The sequence below is a fragment of the Aquarana catesbeiana genome, linkage group LG06 (genome assembly GCF_042186555.1).
Source record: "Aquarana catesbeiana isolate 2022-GZ linkage group LG06, ASM4218655v1, whole genome shotgun sequence".
In the NCBI taxonomy this organism is placed as follows: Eukaryota; Metazoa; Chordata; class Amphibia; order Anura; family Ranidae; genus Aquarana; species Aquarana catesbeiana.
In genome coordinates, this window is record NC_133329.1 from 390,667,457 (window position 1) to 390,683,242 (window position 15,786).

The following is a 15,786-nucleotide window of genomic DNA, read 5'->3' on the forward strand; positions in this document are numbered from 1 at the left end:
CCGCCTCCCCCGAAGGAGGAGGAGGAGGAATCTTGGCGCCGGACACAACTGCCTATGGGGAGTGTGATGTGCTGTAGTCACCTGATTGTGGCTGAGAAGCTTCATTGGGCTGTCTTTAGAGAGTGTTCAGGGTGAAAGCGATGCGCCCATGTACAGTCCCACTCTACAAGGATTCCTCCCGTGCTTGTTTGTCATTGGCCTGGTTGTGAGTCTGCGGCGCCACTTCCGGTTTCTTCCTGATCAAAAGTCTACATACCAAAGTTCTTAATACCCCCTTTAACCACTTACAGACCGCCCGTCCTCGTTATAAGTCGGCACTTTGAAGAGAGGTATCGTTATGGCAGCAGCTAGCTACCATAACACCGGTATCCTCTTCTTCAGCAGGTGGTCTGCTTTCAGGTAAAAGTGGTCTCTGCGGTGGATTCGCCGCAAGATCACTTTTAATCGGTGGCGGGAGAGGGCCCTCCCACCGCGCTCCAGTGCCTTCCGCCGCTTACCGGAGCCACCGGCAGCGGCGGAGGTCCTGTTCGGTATGGAGAGGGGAAGATGGCCCCCACCCGTCTACATACCATTGCAGGACGGAAGCCCATAGCTCTTAAAGAGACATTTTTATTTAATTTTTTATTTTTAAATTACATTTAATTTTTTATTTTATTTTTATTGCATTCTAGTGTAAATAGGAGATCGAGGTCACCGGTCAGTCCAGACTGTAATTTTAAGGGCGTGGCAGCCCAGTTTTATTTAAACGAAACAAACTTCACAGAAAATCTTCCCTTGCAGGGGGTTCCACCATCATTGTATAACAGAAAACTTCAGCCTCCTGGCTCACTCACTCTAATGCCCCGTACACACGATCGGACATTCCGACAACAAAATCCATGGATTTTTTCCGACCGATGTTGGCTCAAACTTGTCTTGCATACACACGGTCACACAAGTCTTGTTGGAAAGTCCGAATGTCAAGAACGCGGTGACGTACAACGCGTACGACCAGCCAAGAAAAAGGAAGTTCAATAGCCAGTGCGGCTTTTCTGCTTGATTCCGAGCATGCGTGGAACTTCGTGCGTCGGAATTGAGTACACACGATCGGAATTTACGACAACGGATTTTGCTGTAGGAAAATTTGAGATCCAGATCTCAAATTTTGTGTGACGGAAATTCCGATGGAAAATGTCCGATAGAGCCTACACACGGTCGGAATTTCCGACAACAAGCTCCCATCGAACATTTTCCGTCGGAAAATCCGACCGTGTGTACGTGGCATTGTTTAGTCAAACTCCCTCCTGGGGCTTACTTGCTCAGCTGCGTGCTGCTTGGTCACGGGCCACATCTGCCTCCTGCAGACATACACGCTCAAACTCCTATGCCACATACACACGGTCGGACTTTCTAGAAAGCTAGGTCCGACGTACTTGCCGCCAGACTTCCGGCGGACTACCGCCGGACTTTCTGAACGGCCGGACTTGCCTACACACGGCCGGACTTTCCAGAATCCGGTCTTCCCGACAGACTTCCGCCGGACTTTCAGAATGAACGGACTTTCCCACACACGGACAAGTCCGTTCATTTTGAACGTGACTTGGGTACGACGGGACTAGAAAAGGAATTCAATCTCGCCGCTTTTTTTGGCGAGATTGAAACCTTGCGAGCCCCGTCGCAGGCCCTTAGGTCTGGTATGGAACTTTAAGGGGAACCCCCTACGCCGAAAAACCGGCGTGGGGGTCCCCCCAAAATCCATACCAGACCCCGATCCGAGCACGCAGCCCGGCCGGTCAGGAAAGGGGGTGGGGACGAACGAGCGCCCCCCCCCCCCCCCTCCTGAACCGTACCAGGCCGCATGCCCTCAACATGGGGGGGTGCTTTGGGGGAGGGGGCGCCTTGCGGTGCCCCCCCACCACAAAGCACCTTGTCCCCATGATGAGGACAAGGGCCTCTTCCCGACAACCCTGGCCGTTGGTTGTCGGGGTCTGCAGGCGGGGGGGCTTATCGGAATCCGGGAGCCCCCTATAATAAGAGGGCCCCCAGATCCCGGCCCCCCCACCCTATGTGAATGAGTATGGGGTACATGGTACCCCTACCCATTCACCTAGGTAAAAAGTGTCAATAATAAAACACAACACAGGTTTTTAAAATAATTTATTAAACAGCTCCGGGGGGGGGGGGTCTTCTTCCGTCTTCGGGGTCCCTCTGGTTCATCTTCTCCCGGCGTCCGGTTGGTTCTTCTCCGCTCTCCGGCCTCTTCTCCCGGTGTCCCAGGTCTTCGGCCGGCCCCTCCGCTGTCTTCAGGTAGCTCTATTGCCAGCGGAGGTCCGGACTTCTTGGCTTCTTGGCTTCTTGTGTTCTCTTCTCTTCTCTTCCCCCAGATGTTGACACGACGCTCTCTCCGGCTGGACTGGTCTCTGAGGGCTGCGTTGTGACTTATATAGGCGGAGACCCCGCCCCCATATGATGTCACAGTCCCTGGGCATGCTGGGACTGTGACGTTTTAGGGGGCGTGGTCGAGAAGAGAAGAGAACACAAGAAGCCAAGAAGTCCGGACCTCCGCTGGCAATAGAGCTACCTGAAGACAGCGGAGGGGCCGGCCGAAGACCTGGGACACCGGGAGAAGAGGCCGGAGAGCGGAGAAGAACCAACCGGACGCCGGGAGAAGATGAACCAGAGGGACCCCCGAAGACGGAAGAAGACCCCCCCCCCCGGAGCTGTTTAATAAATTATTTTAAAAACCTGTGTTGTGTTTTATTATTGACACTTTTTACCTAGGTGAATGGGTAGGGGTACCATGTACCCCATACTCATTCACATAGGGTGGGGGGGCCGGGATCTGGGGGCCCTCTTATTATAGGGGGCTCCCGGATTCCGATAAGCCCCCCGCCCGCAGACCCCGACAACCAACGGCCAGGGTTGTCGGGAAGAGGCCCTTGTCCTCATCAACATGGGGACAAGGTGCTTTGTGGTGGGGGGCACCGCAAGGCGCCCCCTCCCCCAAAGCACCCCCCCATGTTGAGGGCATGCGGCCTGGTACGGTTCAGGAGGGGGGGGGGGCGCTCGTTCGTCCCCACCCCCTTTCCTGACCGGCCGGGCTGCGTGCTCGGATCGGGGTCTGGTATGGATTTTGGGGGGACCCCCACGCCGGTTTTTCGGCGTAGGGGGTTCTCCTTAAAGTTCCATACCAGACCTAAGGGCCTGGGATGCCCCCCGCGCTCGCCGCAATGGGAAAATTAGTTTTTCCTATTGCAGCGAGCGCGAGATGCAGTAACCTGCTCCTCCGTCGTATCTGGTCCTTCGGACTAGCATACAGACGAACGGGCTTTCCGTCAGGAACTGAGTCCGGCGGAGGTACGACGTAAAGATTTGAAGCAGGCTTCAAATCTAAAGTACGTCGGATTTCCGCCCGAAACGGTCCGTCGGAAGTCCGATGGAGACCACACACGGTCGGATTGTCCGCCGGACTTGGTCCGGCGGCGTCCGTCGGACTTTTGCAGGTGAAAAGTCCGACCGTGTGTACGCGGCACTAGAGACCGCTGGTCTCTCTTTCGTGGAGCCGCCTCCACCTGAAAGCCCTCCCGGTTCCTACACCAGGCCACCTGCCTGTAGGGTAGAGCTGTTCCCAAAATTGATGAGCCCTGAGCTCTCTTCCTGAGGGGAATATATACACCTTCCTGTATATACTAATACCATCCACCCCTTCTATATACAGATACTGGACACCCTCCAAATACTGTACAGGCCGCATACGATGGGCACAGTGAGGCTGCATATGATGGGCACAGTGAGGCTGCATATGATGGGCACAGTTTTATCTAGCAGTCTGTCTTTTATATGCCAAGAGTTCCACTTAACGACCAGGCCTTTGCTGGCACTTGGTGTTTACAAGTAAAAATCTGTATTTTTGCTATAAAAAAAATGACTTAAAACCCCCAAACATTAATTATTTTTTTTTAACAGATACCCTAGTAAATAAAATGGCGATTGTAGCAATTCTTTTATGTCAAACGGTATTTGTGCAGCTGTTTTTCAAACGCATATCTATATCTATCCATATATAATGGCTATAAACTACAATACTTAAAAATTTCCACAGACTAGGTTTACTCATTTTCACAGGTTACCTGTTTAGAGTTACAGAGGTCTAGTGCTAGAATTATTGCTCTCGCTCTAATGCAGGGGTAGGCAACCAGTAGCCCTCCAGCTGTTGTAGAACTACATTTCCCATGAGACATTGCAAGGCTGGCAGTTACAACTACTCCCAGAGGCATGATGGGACTTGTAGTTCTGCAACAACTGGAGGGCCCCAGGTTGCCTACCCCTGATCTAATGCTTGCGGCGATACCTCACATGTGTGGTGAAAACATGCGTGTGCAACTTACATATGTGTTCGCTTCTGCGCGTGAGCACAGAGGGATGGTGGTGCGTTATTTTTTTTTTTCTATTTATTTTTTATACCGTCACTTTATTTATGCCTGTGGCTCTCAGAGTTGCAATGCCTCTAAGGGACTTGTAGTTCCACAACAGCTGGAATGCCAAGGTTGTCTAGCCCTGGTTCAACCCATGCACAAGACACCCCCCCACTCACATGATACTCACCGTTTGGTTGTTATTCTTTTGCCATTAACAAATTTAGTTGAGGTGGAAACAGAGCGGACGTTCCCGGCCATTCCAAATCCATCACTTCCAAAAGATGAGAAAGATGAGAACACTGCAGAGAGAAAACCGAGCGAATGTTAACGCAAGAGGACTCGGGAGATATGGACACAGGTTAGGGAATGCCAGTGTCCACAAAACTTCTAAGATACATTGGAAGTGAGGTTTTTACATCCCTCCAATTATCCTCCATCCTCATAGACATGTATAGTTACCCCAAATTGCAAAGTTTGCAACCACTAGTCACTAGCAAAGGTTGTTAGCTATTAGGAGAAGCATGAGGCCTTACCTATGTGACTATGCCCATGCCTGAGCATCAGTGCAGGGACAAGGTCATCTAGAGCCCAGGGCGAGTATGCCAAACGGCACCCCCAACATGTATCATTATTAAGTGTTCTGCAACCCCACCACCCAAAAAAAAAAAAAAAAAAAAAAAAAAAAGGGAGGTGTAGCACTAATCTCCCTCCAAGCATAAATCCCCCCTCCTCCCAGTACAAATCTGCTTCCCCTGCTGAAATCCCCCCAGCACAAATCACCCCTCCTAGCACAAACCCTTAAAATTCCACCCCAGACCTGGAAGAGTCAGATCACGTACGCAATTGTCATTTTAAATAACGCAGTGCCGTAGCGCAAAAAATGGCCTGTCATGAAGGGGGGGGGTAAATGTTCCAGAGGTCAAGTGGTTAATATTATTGGTTAGTATATACAATATGTACATCCTTTTTTTTACAAATAAACATTTAATGCATGACAAAGGGAACCCCAGAGAACTGATTGTTTTTCTAAAGAGCACAGTGGGAATGATGTCCTTTAGGCATTCTGTTTGACTGAAACCTCGACTATTGCCATATGGAGAGGGAGGGGGCAGAGCCACTGCTGTGACTTGTTCATAAATATCAGCTTTAGCTATTGAGCTCTATTAAAAAACAGGAATTTTGCAGCATTAGGCAAGCACAAACTATAAAAACATGTGAAAAGGAAACCAAAGCTCCACCTGCTGACTTTTTATGCAATTACAAATTATACATATGCAATATTTCATATTTACCCAACTTAAAGGATTTTTTTTTTTGTGTTTTAACCCCTTGGCACCGGCCGCACGCAAATATGTGGCCTCTCGGCGCTTGGTCCTTGGCGCCACATATTTGCTTGAATTGCTGTCTATACAGCTGTGCCGAGAGCGTGCATGGTGTGCGCTGCCGGCAAAGTTACCGGCGCCTAAGCGAAAGCTTCTTATTGCTGCTTGCGATCGGAAGTTTTCGGATCACGTGACTGCCGTGAGCGCTGTAGCAGCTGATCACGGTGGTCATGTGCTCTTAAGCCCCACCCACCTTGTAAAGGCCTGGTTCACACCTATGCAGGTTGCAGTTTGCATATTCCAGGAGCAGTCTGCGTTTTTTCAATACACGTTTTTTCATCCACTGAAGTCTATGGAACCAAAAACTAGAAAAAAAAAAAAAAAGTCCCCGGCCCTTTCCATAAAGTGCACAGATGTGAACGTGACACATAAGAAACCATGTTAAATGGACTGTAGTGTGTTTCTGCAAAACTGAAAATCCAAAAATAAGAATGACAATCTGAACATTCAAAAGAATGAAAATCTGAAAATTTGAAAACCCGAAACTCTGAAATAACCAATAATAAATATTAAATTATAGATATTGGAATTTCCTTTCAAATTTGGCTGTTAGTGAATGTATTTGAACAAATTATCTGAAATAACGAATGCCGTAGCTAAACGAACGTAACGTAACAATCTAATAATAAACAACAATAATAAAACCTTATTATTATTAATATTAATTATTAATTTGTTCCATTCCATTTGTTTAGATGCGGCTTTTGTTATTTCGGATAATTCGTAACTTCAGATAAATTTGTATTCGTTACGTTCACTAACAGACAAATTTGAAAGGAAATTCCAATACCGATAATTTAATAGTTATTAGTCATTATTTTGAATTTTACCGATTTTCTTTTTTTCAGATTTCGGATCTGAAAATTCGGAATTCGAAAATCCGAATTTTCGGATTTCCGAATTTTGAAAAAAAGCAAAAAAAAAAAAACGGATGAAACTAAGACGAACACATTTTTTTGTCAGTGCACATGTCTACTTTACACCATGAAACTCAGACCATGTTGTGCGGAAATACTGCGGTATTTAGCAGGAAGCAAATAGCGTTATCTGCTTTCTGTTATAAAATTGGTTTCCTAATCTTCCTAAAAATCCCCTCCTCAACAGAAGTGCCTTTTTTTTTTCCTTTTGTTTTGCTGGCCTGCACCCCCACCCCCCCCACCCCCACCCCACCCTCCCTGAATGTCTGAAGGTGCAGAGATCTCCATTCAGAAGGCAACCCCATAGTATTAACAGTTCAGGGCAGCAGATCTTACCTCTAGCAGTGGGAAAAGATTCTGAAAAAAATTGAGAGGAGTGAGTGTGACGCATTTCGGGAAACAGAAAGTCATCCCCTTCAAAGAAAGAAACAGATGGTGAAAAAACAAGCAAATATTCATATCTTTTAATAGCCATCATTTCATAACTGCATGTGGAAGTGTATATCTGGGGAAAATTTTAAAAATATAAATGATATTAAGTACATCTCTGCAGTACATGCGCATCTCCCATGTTTTGTCCACCAATTCTCTGGAAATTGAAAGAGACCAATGCTGGCTGTACACTATACGAAAAATCGGCCGAACCCATTTACGTAAAACGAACATTTGGCCGTGACCGCAAACAATAGTGCCACTGTGTAATGACTGATAAATCATTCAGTGGACATTAATGAATGCATTTTTTCATTTTTTTTACATATACCTAGTGCAAACAGTTTGAATGGGAAACACATTAACCTTTCAATTTATCGATTCGGTCTACGAACGGTCTAAATGACCGAATTTCGGCCAATTTTTCGCATATTGTATGGCCGGCGTAAGTATTATTGGATTATCCTTTCCTATATTCCAGTTCTGTATCAGATCAAATTGAGTTACGGCCCCTTTACACCAGAAACGGTGCGTTTTTGCATGCGTTTGACGCGTTTTCTGCATGTTTACATGCATTTGCAGTGCAATTTTCCCTAAGCATGTGTTCTTTGAAGTCACTTCCTTCTTTCTTCGGGCTTTTATATGCACTGTGGTGCATTGTGCACATTTATATGCATTTGCAGTGTGGAAAAATGCAGCTTGCTGTCTTTTTTACTGGGCTGTAATGGTGTGAACTATCCCCATAGGATAACCAGGATTTGACTGTATGCAGTGGGAATGCAGTTCATAATGCATCTGGTATGAATGGGCCCTTGAGCCCGGGTTCACACTGCGGCAATGCAGGGCATGTAATTCGCACAGAAATTGCAGCACATTCCTGTGAAAAGTACATGTGGTGACTCAGGGGGTGCAATTTAAGCAATGGATTTGTATGGCACCGCATTCACACCAAACTCGCGCAGGACCCTTTTTTTTTTGACCAGAATTAGATCGAATGGGTGTTCACACCTATGCAATCGGATTCTGCAAACCACGTTGCGTTTTGCAAACCGATTTCAGGAGATCCTTTAACTTAACATACACTCCGCAATTGGTTCGAATAAACAGGTTGCGATTTTGATGCAGTTCGGACTCTTCAGTGAATTCACTGGGAATTCGCACCGCATCCACCAAGGTTAAAGTTGAGTTTCAGGCATGGATATTTTTACATATTCACATTGGTCCAAACTGGACCGATGGAACTATGTATGTGCCAAACCTGTGGCAGCCTAAAATCACTGTAGTAGGCAATGCTACTACAATGATCTTCAGTAGCTTTGGGCTCTTGTGCCGAGTGGCTGTCCTGCTGCATTGGGAATCCAGATGCCGCTCACCCAGCATAGGCGCCATTCAGAGGACCAGGGCTGGGCATGAGGGGTGGCTGCTCTGAGCACTGTGGTATCATGTGAGGTGGGGGGTGCCTCAAGGAGATCGGAGGGAGAGGGGATTTGTGTTGGAAGAGGGAATTTGGGGGGCAGCAGGGGGGCAAGTATTGTTCCAGGAGGGGAAATGTGGGTGCGTGTCCCAAGAGTGGCGATTTAGCCCTGGTTCACACCAGTGCGGTTTTAAAGTCGCGCTACTTCAGCGCTACTTCAAAGCAATGCGATTTCATGTGCAGCTTGCTGATGTCTGTGCAACTTCATTTAACAGATGTCAATGCAACTCACACTGAAATCGCACAGATATAGTGCAGGAACCTTTCAAAATCGCTGCAACTTGAGTCGCAGCAATTTGAACAGTTAAATTGCCACAAATGGGGTGTGACTTGTCATGTGACTTTGAAATGTCAAGTCGCGTGAAAAGTCGCACTGGTGTGAACCAGGGCTGTGGGAGATTTGTGTCAGGAGGGAAGGGTGGTAGGACGATTCATGCTGGGAGGGAGACAGGGCCAATGATAAGGCACTACCAGCCAGCCCTCCTGTACTGGGCCCAGGCCATAAATCGGTTCAAAGAGGGGTTGTGTACATAGAAAAAAAAAAAAAAAGTCATAGATCTTTGCATTTAGCTCATGATAAATAGGGGCAAACACAAAAGTGTTGCGTTTATAAATTTTGCTCAGTGTATTTCACAAATTTAAAGTAGGGGAGGACCTAGATGTTGTTCCCTACTTGCGCAAATGTGTAATTTAAAATATTAATATAGGGGCTGCTCGTTGTTAAAACCTATTAAGTGAAAATTTTTGATGAACCAGACGCCCTGTAAATATACAATAAAGTGCAATATCGTAGACAACCACTAGATGTCCCTAGTAGATGAATTGTATAAATGTGTTTTACAAATGTGGTACAATTTCATAAAGTGAAAATTAATAAACATGCATGGGGATTGCCTCTCATGTTTTCAGTGAGTGACAGATATTCAAGTGCAGTGTCCAAAAAAAAAACTCATTCAAAAATATAATAAAAGTAGTCCATCAAATGGTTCACCAGTAGTGCAAGGATCTCATGGATCAATCAAATGACTGAAAATCTTCCTCCACCAACACCGATCACTCAGCCTATTACAGGAGTCATATACAGCAAGTGGATACAAGATGTTCCCTTTGTCCGTCTCAGCAGGTCTAATAATTATTTTTGGCATGAGGGTACTACTCACTATAACCAGAATTAGTGGAGTGGCCATGGGAGCAAAGTATGCTCCAAGTGTGGCCAATATAACAATGAGTCAATGGGAGGAAACCAGTATTTTTGATAAAACTATACCAGAAATATCTTTGTATAAAAGATACATTGACGATATAATCATATTATGGGATGGCACAGAAAAAAAAGTTAAGAGCATTTTTATCCAATAGTAACAACTGTCGGACTCAAGTTCCCTGCTAGTTGGCATTCACAAGAACTTTCCTGGACGTGGTTTTGATGAAACGTGATGGATTGATCAACACCAAGACCTTCTTCAAAGAGACCGATAGGAACAGCTATATCCCCACAGCCACTTTTATTACATTATATATGTGTGAATGAGTTTTTTTTAGACACGGCAATTGAATATCTGTCACTCACTGGAAACATTAGGTGGCAATCTCAATGTACATTTATTAATTTGCACTGGTATTATTTCACAACCGCCCTAAAAGTGATGTTGTGTTCTATAGGAACAATGGGGTGGTATTGATGCGAGAGTAGTCTGCCATGTTTAGATCTATTTGACATTTGAAGTGTAGATTTTACATTATTATTTTACTTTGATTATATTATTTTGTAAAAAAAAAAAAAAATCAGTATAGGAATCTATATACTGTACATTTCATATATTTTATTTTTTTAAACTGGGCCCTTTAAGACGGGGTTCACACTGATGTGAATTGGATGTGTGTTTCTCCACATCCAATTCACATGACAGGGGAGAGTGTGACCGTTCCGGGGGGACCGTGGAGCGTACTGGAAAAGGGTCCTCTGCGTCTTTGGCTCTGTTTCAGGTTCGAATTCAGGAAAAAAATTCAGGAAAAAATTCAGACCTGATTCCTACCTGAAAAAGAAGAACAGAGACACACCGGAACCCCTGCTGTGACCCGCGGCCGCAGCTAGTATGAACCCAGCCTTAAAGAGAATCTTTAATTCTGGACACTTCTGGATAGTTGACATGCAGCATCTTTCCATCACACAATCTTTGGCTGGTATCTATGGACTGTCTTACCAAAGAAGTCAGAGAAGGGGTCTCGTCCACCAAAGAATTCCCGAAATACTTCCTCTGGGCTACGGAATGTGTAGGCAAAGCCATGAAAGCGAGATCCTGAGCTGGATCTGGGTTCTGTGCAAGAGACAAATCAAAGAAACATGTGTGAGAATATTTAAAGTGATTGTAAAGGATACATTTTTATTTAAAAAAAAAATAAAATAGCAAACATGTCAGACACACCCGCTCTGTACAGTGGGTTTGCACAGAACAGCCCCGATCCTCCTCTTCTTGGGTATCCCACCAGCGATCTGGGACCCTCCCCCTTGCAGAGTGCCCCAATAGCAAGCCGCTTGCATGCTCACTCCCGAGCTAGCCATCTGTATCCAGAGGGCGTGTGAGAGAGTGGGCGGACAGCTGGGCTGGTGAGAGGGCAGGCGGGTCGGGCATCCCTGCAGTTCCGCCCTCACTGTGCCGGCTGCCTGACTCTGGGAAACAGCAAGAGACAATCCCCACCTTAGCAGGAAAGTGACACAGCAAAAGACAATCTGCAACTTGTGGCAGGTGACGTGGCAAGTGACACATTCAGGGCTCCCACTGATTCTGCATTATGAGTTGAACCATTTCATTTTAGATAACAATGTAATAATAGAAATAATGTGCTTCATTCATCCTGACACCATAACACCATAACAACCATGGTGCCGGGATGATTGAAGCGCCAACACCAGTCATTTCGCCGATAAAATGCCTGCAAAAAAAATAAATCTGGCAGTGCCCCTCCCAAGACTAGACTCTGGATCTGCCCCTGCACCAATGTGGCTTGTATGGGGGGGGGGGGGGGGGGGGGGTTATAAGCAGCACTAGTAAATACAGCTGGATAAAAAAAAACAAAAAAAAACACTGTATTCATTTCAGGCTGCAAAGCAACAAAATGTGATTATTTTAAAAGGTGGGGGAGGGGACTCTATATTCACTGTAAATGCCAATGGATAAGTCTGAAAGCCAGGCAACAGCTGGAGATGAACAATAGCAGCCCCTGTACTTCCAGGAGAGAAGGAGGAGAGAAGGAGGAGAGAGGAGGAGGAGGAGGAGGAGGAGGAGGAGGAGGAGGAGGAGGAGAGAGAGAGAGAGAGAGAGAGAGAGAGAGAAAGAGAGAGAAAGAGAGAGAAAGAGAGAGAAAGAGAGAGAAAGAGAGAGAGAAAGAGAGAGAGAGAAAGAGAGAAAGAGAGAAAGAGAGAAAGAGAAAGAGAGAAAGAGAGAGCGAGAGACCAAAACGTGGCCCTGTGTCTGAATGGACACACGGAGGTGCAGCTCGGCTCGGGTGCCCCCATAGCAAGCTGTTTACTGTGGGGGCACCCGACAGGAGGGAGGGGCCAGGAGCAGCGAAGAGGGACCCGAGAAGAGGAGGAGCCAGTCTGCTCTGCGCAAAACCACTACACAGTGCAAGCAAGTACAACATGTTTGTTATTTTTAGGCTCTGTGTTCAATATTTACAAACTGGAGCTGAATGGTGCTCTAAAAGATTCAACAAAGCTTGCTGTTCACACCGCTCCTATACAAGCTGAAGTCTGTGTGAAACAGACCTTACAAAATGCAGGCAAGGTGTCCTGGTGATGCCCTCTTAAGGAGTGGGCATAACTCCCAACTGTCCCTGATTTTGATGGACTGTCCCCGATTTGGAGCAATGTCCCTCTGTCCCTCTTTCATCCTCATTTTTGTCTGATCCATATAGATGTATGTATAGATGACGCAAGTCCTCTTAAGTCAACAACCTCTGGTAAGCCTCTCGATGCCTTCGGTGATAGTTCTTGAACCACCAACAGCTTTCCTGCTCACCTTTGTTGCTTCCAAACCTCTACTTGCCTATTTGATCCAGTTGATCCCTCAGTTTTAGCATCTAGGTTGACATAGGTCTTTCCTAGTCATTTGTCTTTGGTAAGCCCCCTAAAGACCCTTGGTGGTGGCTTTTTCACTTTTAATCTTATTTTTTTCCAACAACATTGGTGGACTTTCGTTATAAGAGTTCTGGGTGGTGTCAACCCCATTTGGACTTTTTGGGCTTTACTATATTTATATTATTATTATTATTTTTATTTTCTATTATTTGCATATATATGTACACAGTGTATCATACTTAGTTTATACTAATATTGCATTGTTTTTTCCACTTTGTTTATAGTATGTACACAGCATTTGTACCTTATAGAGTACATCATAGTTCTCTATGCTAACACTGAATTGTATGATATACACTTTGAATTGTGTTTAAAATATCATTTACTTAATTTTTGGAGTTTATAGCGCTACACTTTTTTTGTATATTTTCTAATACTTGGGTCTATAGGTGTGTTGGCTGCTATTTACTTCCAATTTTTTTCGCACCGCTGTATTACTTAAATTTTTTATATAGATGTATATAAAATGCACTTTTTAATTATCAAAAAAGTGTTTCCCAGCGCTAAACCTTTCAACTGATTTCTAAATTGCTGCATTTGTAAATTCCAAAAGCCAATATAAAGGAATAGTAGTGGTAAAAAAAAAAAAAAAAAAAAAGCACTTGTGGGTCTAACCAATCTTGTTTTTTGTACAATCCCCCTTTAAGGGGGCGTGGCAGGGGGTGTGTCCTATGCCTGCATATGTTCGCTGGTAGGTGCCCCTCATTCACATCTCAACAAGTTGGGAGTTATGGGAGTGGATCCTTGACATCCACCACTCACAGCCCTGTAATCTTCAGTTTTCTAGATTGGGTGACACCAGGTGTGGACATCGTGAGTTTTGAAGCCACAGGTGCTTGAAAACTGGAGGGATACTTATACAAAAAACAGCCTGGAGTTGGGTTTTAAATCTTTGCAGGTGGAATGTCAAGTGTGGGGGATTCAGTTTAAAACATAAGCGTCATGTGCTTTTCACACCGCCCTACAGAAGCTGAAAATGTGGTCTCAGGTGGCCCCTTTCTGAAGGAGGTGAAGTTTCTGGTCTCATTTCCTGGATATCAGTGAAGTTACCGACCATCTCCTGTCACTTTGAATGACACAACCCTGAAAGATGTAATCAAGATCATAATCCATAGAATACTCACCAGGTCCTGAGAATTCTGCTTTCCCATATCGATCATAGGTTTCTCGCTTTTCCGCTGATGGACAAAAAAAAAAAAAAACACAGATTGTTACTGTGTTATTGTCACAGTATATTATGTCATCTGTTTTAGTCCTCCCATAGGAAAGGAGTACAATGCCATATTTATTACCATCTGACAGAACTTCGTAGGCTTCTGCGATGTCTTTAAACTTCTTCTCAGCCAGTTCTTTATTGTCAGGATTTTTGTCGGGGTGCCACTTTAGTGCCAGCTTCCTATATCTGTGGAGGTGAGAAGTACATAAGGCAAAATTGATTGCAGTGTCATAATTAGATCAGCACCAAAAATTTTAAAAATATCCTGTGCTCTGAAATTTTAATTCTTATGCCTGTACACACGGTCGGACTTTGTTCGGACATTCCGACAACAAAATCCATGGATTTTTTCCGACGGATGTTGGCTCAAATTTGTCTTGCATACACACGGTCACACAAAGTTGTTGGAAAATCCGATCGTTCTAAACGCGGTGACGTAAAACACGTACGTCGGGACTATAAACGGGGCAGTGGCCAATAGCTTTCATCTCTTTATTTATTCTGAGCATGCGTGGCACTTTGTCCGTCGGATTTGTGTACACACGATCGGAATTTCCGACAACGGATTTTGTTGTCGGAAAATTTTATAGCCTGCTCTCAAACTCTGTGTGTCGGAAAATCCGATGGAAAATGGAGCCTACACACGGTCGGAATTTCCGACAACAAGGTCCTATCACACATTTTCCGTCGGAAAATCCAACCGTGTGTACGGGGCATTAAAGTAAATCTAAACCAAACACTATCATTTCATAGAAATTTTTATCATGGAGATTCTAAATGTGTTTTTTTTTTTTTTTTGTATTTGCAGCTCCAATTAAAATATTACCTGGTGATCTTCTCATAAAGTTCTAGCACCCCCAGCAGGGTGACAACCATCCACCATTTGTGCTCCTGTGTTGTCACCCTGTCTCATGTGCCCCTGGTGGTGGCTACAAGCGATTGCGCTGACACACATTGCACAGGCATGGTTTACTGTAACCAGTCCAAAGCAATGATTTGTAGCAGTTGCTGGAGTGAGTGCATGTAGATGGGAAGCGACTGTAAGATGCTAATCCACTGCAGCAGCACTGAGATAAAAGATAGGAAAAAAAAAAAAGGCAAAACTCACTGGGGTTGATTTACTAAAACTGGAGAGTGCAAAATCTGGTGCAGTTCTGCATAGTAACCAATCAGCTTCCAGGTTTTTTGTCAAAGCTTAATTGAACAAGCTGAAGTTAGAAGCTGATTGGCTGCCATGCACAGCTGCACCAGATTCTGCACTCTCCAGTTTTAGTAAATCAACACCTCAGTTACACTGTATTACTCAATGACACTTTTAAGACGAATCAGCAAGTGTCATTTAAAACAGGAGCAGCTGCATTTTGACAGCAGCTCCTCCTATGTAATACGCAGCAACTGCTGGCCGTCATTTAAACAGCTGGTAATTGCTAGTAACAGCAGCGACAGGGAAGAGAAGTTAAATGAAGGAGTTATATCCTAGAACCTTTTTTGATGATTTTTGATTTTTTTTTTTTTTTTTGGAACAGATCTCCTTCCTTAAAGTGTTACTAAACCCACAACAGTAAAATCAGTCTGTATATGTAGTAAAGCATGCTTGTTATACTTGCTGTTGAACCTGGAGGGGTTAATTCTGCGCATTAATAATAAAAAAAAAGGCTGTTTGATCCTGTCTTCTCTGATCCTCCCCTTCTTTCACAGTCCCCAATCCATTTGCCGATAGCACATTGCCTTGGGGGCACCCTGCACATGCTCAGTTTGGTATGTATTGCTGGAGAGGTTTTTTTTTTCTTGGGAGGGTGCATGTGATCAGCACAGGGCCAATCAGCA

General features: G+C 44.9%; 1 protein-coding gene across 2 annotated transcripts in view; it reads right to left on the reverse strand.

The window, feature by feature from the left end:
* DNAJB2 (DnaJ heat shock protein family (Hsp40) member B2) overlaps positions 1 to 15,786 on the reverse strand; it is a 59,946-nt gene that overhangs the window by 19,356 nt on the left and 24,804 nt on the right. For both annotated transcript variants that reach the window (XM_073634328.1, XM_073634329.1), the window contains 5 exons: positions 14,036 to 14,145; positions 13,868 to 13,921; positions 10,807 to 10,920; positions 7,033 to 7,110; positions 4,585 to 4,696 (listed from right to left, as the gene is read on the reverse strand). In XM_073634328.1, the coding sequence (XP_073490429.1) occupies positions 4,585 to 4,696; positions 7,033 to 7,110; positions 10,807 to 10,920; positions 13,868 to 13,921; positions 14,036 to 14,145 (468 nt within the window). The remainder of the gene's footprint in view (positions 1 to 4,584; positions 4,697 to 7,032; positions 7,111 to 10,806; positions 10,921 to 13,867; positions 13,922 to 14,035; positions 14,146 to 15,786) is intronic.